Source organism: Plectropomus leopardus, chromosome 2, assembly GCF_026936395.1.
Source record: "Plectropomus leopardus strain MGB_pleo_1.0 chromosome 2, ASM2693639v1, whole genome shotgun sequence".
NCBI lineage: Eukaryota > Metazoa > Chordata > Actinopteri > Perciformes > Serranidae > Plectropomus > Plectropomus leopardus.
In genome coordinates, this window is record NC_142177.1 from 18,114,423 (window position 1) to 18,120,448 (window position 6,026).

The 6,026-nt window shown below is 38.9% G+C and overlaps 1 protein-coding gene across 3 annotated transcripts; it reads left to right on the plus strand.

The window, feature by feature from the left end:
- The first annotated feature begins 319 nt into the window (after positions 1-319).
- On the plus strand, positions 320-5,648 carry LOC121961468 (opioid growth factor receptor-like). 3 transcript variants are annotated; one of them, XM_088086887.1, is made up of 9 exons: positions 320-750; positions 781-966; positions 1,256-1,318; positions 1,897-1,935; positions 2,999-3,053; positions 3,326-3,404; positions 3,488-3,554; positions 3,638-3,786; positions 3,876-5,648. In XM_088086887.1, exons 1-9 carry the CDS (start codon positions 424-426, stop codon positions 4,222-4,224), a joined length of 1,314 nt encoding a protein of 437 aa, XP_087943013.1. In that variant the 5' UTR covers positions 320-423; the 3' UTR covers positions 4,225-5,648. The 3 variants fall into 3 exon arrangements, with proteins under 3 accessions (XP_087943013.1, XP_087943015.1, XP_042367400.2); XM_088086889.1 differs by having other exon boundaries at positions 811-966; XM_042511466.2 differs by having other exon boundaries at positions 322-966.
- Positions 5,649-6,026: the final 378 nt, after the last annotated feature.

The window sequence follows — 6,026 nt, forward strand, 5'->3', positions numbered from 1 at the left end:
AGGTCATTCCTTTGTTGTTGCTTTGTTACTTAAACCCTTTTTTTTAAAAGAAAAAAAGTGTTCAGGTAATTTACTTTTACCTTTTCACTAATTTAATTTATTATTATTATAATTATTATTATTTATTTATTTTATTTATTTATTTATTTTACTTTTGGGGGGCTCATTTCTGCTTTCATTACTTATTGCATTCTTCCTGTGTGTTTTTTTTTTTTTTTTTAAAAAAATAAGGTTTCAAAGGTTTAACCTGAAAGAGAAAATAAATGACCCATGAGAAAGTTAATATGTGTATCTCACTTTAGCCATCTGACTCACCAGCCTGAAGCTGCTGGTGTAGTGTGTCAGCAAAGTTTCTATTTTCAGTAAAGACTGAAGTTCAGAGAAAGTGAAAGTGAAACAGATGAACGGCCCCATAAATCCTAGATGAGGACTGTGAGTTTGTTGTGTGGTGTGTGTCGACTTGTTGTTATCATGGTCTGGTTTGGCATTAACTCTGTGTTTAACTTAATATGGCGCACAGCAGGTTTTATATGGCGCTACATCAGGATGTTTGGCTCTATGGTCAGACATGGGGTTTTACGCTGGAAAAAGGATTACGGAAGTCTAAAGGAGCCTGAAAGAAGCGACGAAGAGACTTGCCCAAAGGAGGAAGAGGAGACTTGCAGTGAGGGTCAACCTGAGGCTGCGGCCAGGAAGAGGGCCGCAGACACCGACCGAGAGCTCACCTGCAAGCGGCCGAGGTCTGAAGAAGGTGAATCTGAGAAAGACGTGTCTGAAGACGGTGAATCTGAGAAAGACGTGTCTGAAGACGGTGAATCTGAGAAAGACGTGTCTGAAGATGGAGAGCCTGACGACGAGGAGTATCGAGTTGAGACCTCGGATGAGTTTTACTGCGAATATGATTCAACCTGGGAGGCCGAGGAGCAGCAGGAGGACGGTTTCAGGGGGAGCAGGAGGATCAGGCATGTGAGTAACCCGGAGGTGTGCTGCACTTTGGGCCTGCAGAGCTCTGAGTGAGAGAGCCTGGTGCTCTGTTGAGGCCTGCAGTGGAGTCACTGTCTATTTTTGCATTTAAGGTGTGGCTATTTTGTGGTACTTCACTTTCAAGTACTTCACTGTAATGTTTAGACAGTTTTCAACACTTTTTCTACAAAGGTGACTTGGCAGGATTTAGTTCACTGATTGTTGTAAGGCCCCCTGTAATTATTGAATGTCTTGAGTTTAAACTGATAATAATTTCTTGTCTGTCTGTCAGTACAAGTTCAGCAGATTTGAAAGTGCCGCAAGAGACATGCAGAACTACAGGCACAACTACCCAGTAAGTTAAAAACACACATACACAGACTACACAATGTCCCAGTTCAACCCTTTGAAACCTGGGAAAATTGCCTTGATTTCTTTCAAAAACATTTGAAGAAAGTAATGAGCAACTTAAGAAATGACTCAGATATTAGCAAGAAATTAGTAAAAAGTACAAGAAGATTACCTGTAAAAAAAAAAAAAAAAAGGAAAACGAGAAACTAGAAATAAACAAGATTTTTAAAAAATATATATGTTTAATAAAATTTTATTTTAATGAAATATATCATTATTTACAATATATATATTATATATTATATATTTTAAATGTAGTTCTTTTCCCCTCTGCATTAAAAAATACAAATAACTTTCTGAATCTTGAATCTAGATTTCTTGCAATTTATGGTATGTCTTGACAAGTAGCTCATTAACTTTTTCCATGTTTTTGAAATAAATCAAACCAATGTTTTTCAGAGTTCAAAGGTTTAAATACTTGCGAAAGGCACCTAAATGCAGCAGAGGAAAAACTGATGTCTGCAGGTTTCAAAGGGTTAATTGTAAACCAAGCATACATTGTTCTTATATATTTCCCCACAGTTCCAGAGCAGGCCACAACGCTGGATGAAGCCCGTATCTGTAAGTACACACAGTGGCTCTGTTTACACCTGGTATTAAGATGCATATGATGAGATGTCAAGTGGGCGGCTTTAAGTACAGACATTTTTAAATGTCATAGTAGGAACAGCAAAGTTGTGTTTAATAACATTGGTGGTGTCTGCATTCCTCTGAGGGGAGGTGATGACATTGTGCATGTTGGCTCACTGGAACACTTAATGGAACTGAACCATCATTAATCGTATCACCTTCACCTGTGCTTTTGCTACTATGACAAGTCAAAATGTCTGTTGTGAAAAGGCTCTGTGCGTCTTGAGATCCAATCCTCAGATGACATTTGGAGGAGGTCAGGGGCCACATTCTTTTAGCAGTGTGTATGCTCATGTGTCCTGAGTCAGACCGAAGAACCACCTACTCAGCTGGCCTCGTGGCTTATCTGACTGCTTGCCAGATACTGTCTGCTGCTGCTGCCCCTGAGCTGCTATGGCCCTGTGTAATAAGTTCAAGGTATACCCAGTTAGCATGAGCTAACACAGCTGCAGCTGTTAAATGGTCCCAATAAACCCACAACAGCACCGAAACGCCTCAACTCTGTTGTTAAACCATTCTTTTATTCCAATGCCCCCCTTGGATAAATAAAGTATTTCTGATTTCTGAATAATAGATAGGTAACAGTGTGTAAAAGAGAACTTTCATCAGCTGTTCCCATTCCCGGTACAGAGCTCACACTCCCACAGCAGTAGACTAATAAGATTTTCCTCATTTCAAATTGGCTGTAAGGGTTAGGGTAAACAAGACACACCTTCTGCCAGTTAAAACAAACCGATATGATGTACGTGTTAATGTTCATGTCGAGCGAGGAAATGAGATCTGATCACAAGTGGTCCCTTTACAAGTATTTGGAGACACATTTTAATGCCAGGTGTGAACTCTGAGCTGTCCACTTATGATCGGATCACCCATGTTGCATGTTAATACCAAGTGTAAACAGGCTCTGTGCATTTATGTGACATATTTGATCTGGTTATTCCTTTGTGTGAATAAAAAAATAAATATCTAAATGAAATTCTCTTCCGTTGAATAGGATGACAAGCCTAATTTGAAGTTCTACCTCGGACTGAAGTCCTCCGTACCTGATGGTAGGCCCACAGTTAAAAGCACAGACACAACGTAAACAGTCCTCGATTGTCATTTAATGATGCCACCCCTCATCTCAAGATTGTGACAATGAGAGTATTTTCAATAACTTTTAGAGCCCTGAAGGAGAAAACAGTACACTACCTCAATAGAGTAAAGCACTGAATTACTTTAGGAAAGTAAGAAAAAACATACAGTCTTGATAAACAGAAAAATCTTGTGCAGCTACCAGGCTGGAAACCAAACTGATCTGCTTGTTTCGTATTTGTATCAGGTGCCTTCATACATGATTTCCACAACGAATGGTATGGAGCGTATGACATACTGGAGTTTGTACACTCCTATATTCAATGGTAAGTTACCTTATAATCACAGATATCATGTAAAATGTTCAGTTCCTGTTGACACAATCTGTGATCACCTTTTTCTCTCAAAGGCTGTTCCCCCTGCAGGAACCAGGGATGAATTATGAGGCCAGCACACTGACAAAAGAAGAAATAAAGGTAAACTGCTAAAAATGACCAAATGAAAAACTCAAAAGAAAGTTCATCACATATTCAGACCGATGCTCTACCTACCCCTTCAGGAGTTTCTCCAAAACAACACCGCAAAGGAAAACCTGTTGAAGTCATACAGGCTTATGTTGGACTTTTATGGTATCGAGTTGTGCGATGAGGAAACAGGAGAAGTCAAGAGGGCAGAAAACTGGAGAGAGAGATTTGACAACCTGAACAGGTGATCACTGAATTCTGATAAAATATTATGTTTTTTAAAAGTAACAGAAAACATCTAGATAATGTCTTTTTACTGTTTGTCACTGACAGCCACACTCATAACAACCTGCGCATCACCCGCATCCTCAAGTGCCTGGGCACCCTGGGGTACCCTCACTACCAAGCCCCACTGGTCCACTTCTTCCTGGAGGAGACGCTCGTCCACGGAGAGCTCCCAAGTGTCAAAGATAGTGTCCTCAGCTACTTTGTGTTTGCCGTCCTTGACAAGGGACAACGCAGGAGTCTCATCAAGTTTGCCTACTTAAACTATGACCGCAAAGATGAGTTTGTTTGGTGCCCAAAGAAAATTCAGATGAAATGGTCACAGAAGTTAATGCCAAAAAAGGGAATGAATGTGGAGTACCTGAGTCTGAGCAATGAGGATGGAGCCGGAAACTAAATTAAGCACTGTACCCACATACATTCTGCATACTAATGTATACTGTACTAAATAGTTTGTACGGGATACTATTGTCACAGATTAAGGAACAGGAAATGATGCGTCTGTTACTTTAGAATAGAAAGGTGCAGGAATGAGTCTTGAAATCTGGATTTTGGTTATGCCTGAAATAAGGCCTATAGTTAACACAAGCTTAAGACTTTGATGTTTTATTTCAACGGCATATTATACATCGGTAAATATACTTGTGAATCCTAAAGCTCTTACGAGGCTTATAAAAGGTGGCTGCAAGCAAGTGGATAAATAAGTACAGAACGCCACCACCCCAAACGTGGCTTTTTCTCGATGTGGTTGTAACGTTTAGTCATGCAACTGTAGTTCATATTAAGCCTACCTGTAGCGTTGTCGTTCTGACAATTGCATTTACTCTTAAAAAAACAACAGTGGTGTTAATTTGTGAAGATTACGTTTCTGAACTAAAAAGTTTCATAATTATTTGTTGACCACAGAGTTTGATTTCTGCAATAATCCCATAAAAAACCCATTGTCTTTTTGTCAGGGGAACTAGGGTGATACTAACTTCTGGGTTGGCCTACAAAAATGTAATTAATGCACATGTAATTAATGCACCACTCAATTCCAATTGAATTATACAAATTAACACCAAAACGTTTTTCAAAATGATTATACTTGTTTTCTTACTTTTGCAAGATTTATTGGAGCTGTCTCGCCATTGTCAACAATTTGTGAGCATTTTTTCCAGCTGTGAGTAGCTTCTCTTTTTTGCTTTGTGCACTGAATTGCTGGAGACGGTGTGCATAAACAGCACACTCAGATACTGACAGTTTGCTTGCTGTCTGCTTGAAATAAACTGCATTTTGTTTCTTGTCTAATGTGAACACACTACATACTAAAACTTAACTGTCAACTGTAGTGTAGACTAAGGACACGCTGTGTGCAGATGAAATATTCAGCCCCGAAGAGAAGAGCACACGGAGTCAAAGCAACAACAACAGTAGACGTAGGCAGTGATGATGAATTATAATCCAGTGATGAAGCGACAGATACACTCCAAACACTGAATTATCTTTCTCAGGAGTTTACATCATGGTTTATTGTTTGCTTTTTTGCCCTTTTTTTGTGCAAATGCTTTTGATTACTTCATTATTCACAGTTTTGTTTCTGGACTTATTTAACCTTAACAAAAAGGGTGCAATATTCTGAACTGGGTTCATGTTTTAATCAAAAAAGATCCAACAACAAAAAGACAGTTGTGTGTGTGTGTGTTATGATGCATGTGGACAAGGTGCGCTAATGAAGGATTGTTGTATAAATTGCTCACGGGTTTGAATGTAGTTAACAAGCCTGCAATGACAATTCTCATCATGCAAAGTCTATTGTTAAATAAATTCTAATTTCCTATTCATTGTGGTTACATCCAGTTTTCCTGATTGCAGACTTCTCAAGCTTGCATTTATTCCTTTTAAAGTAATTGCATTATGCATATTATTATGCTCACGCAACACTTTTTAACAGATAATGGCAAAAGAACATCAAATTGTGGTTCTGTGCTAGTAATGTTGCATTTACTGCTAGATCATCACTGAAAAAGAAGGTAGATTCTAGCATTATTGCTGTTTGGGAGTTGTGTTTCAGTCTAACTGGGATCCCATGGTTTAGGAACAGGAAGAAACTGTTTTTCCCTCTAGTTTCAATTCATGTATTAATCCTGATCATACATGAAAGGTTCTGACATCTTACTGATACAGCCTCTTTATCCTGCTGTCAAGCAGGATTTTTTT

Coding starts and splice junctions, on each gene's coding strand:
- LOC121961468 (XM_042511466.2), top strand. CDS start 424: ATGAGGACTGTGAGTTTGTTGTGTGGTGTGTGTCGACTTGTTGTTATC. Junction 3,555..3,637: donor TGACAAAAGAAGAAATAAAG/GTAAACTGCTAA, acceptor CTACCCCTTCAG/GAGTTTCTCCAAAACAACAC. Junction 3,787..3,875: donor AGATTTGACAACCTGAACAG/GTGATCACTGAA, acceptor TGTCACTGACAG/CCACACTCATAACAACCTGC.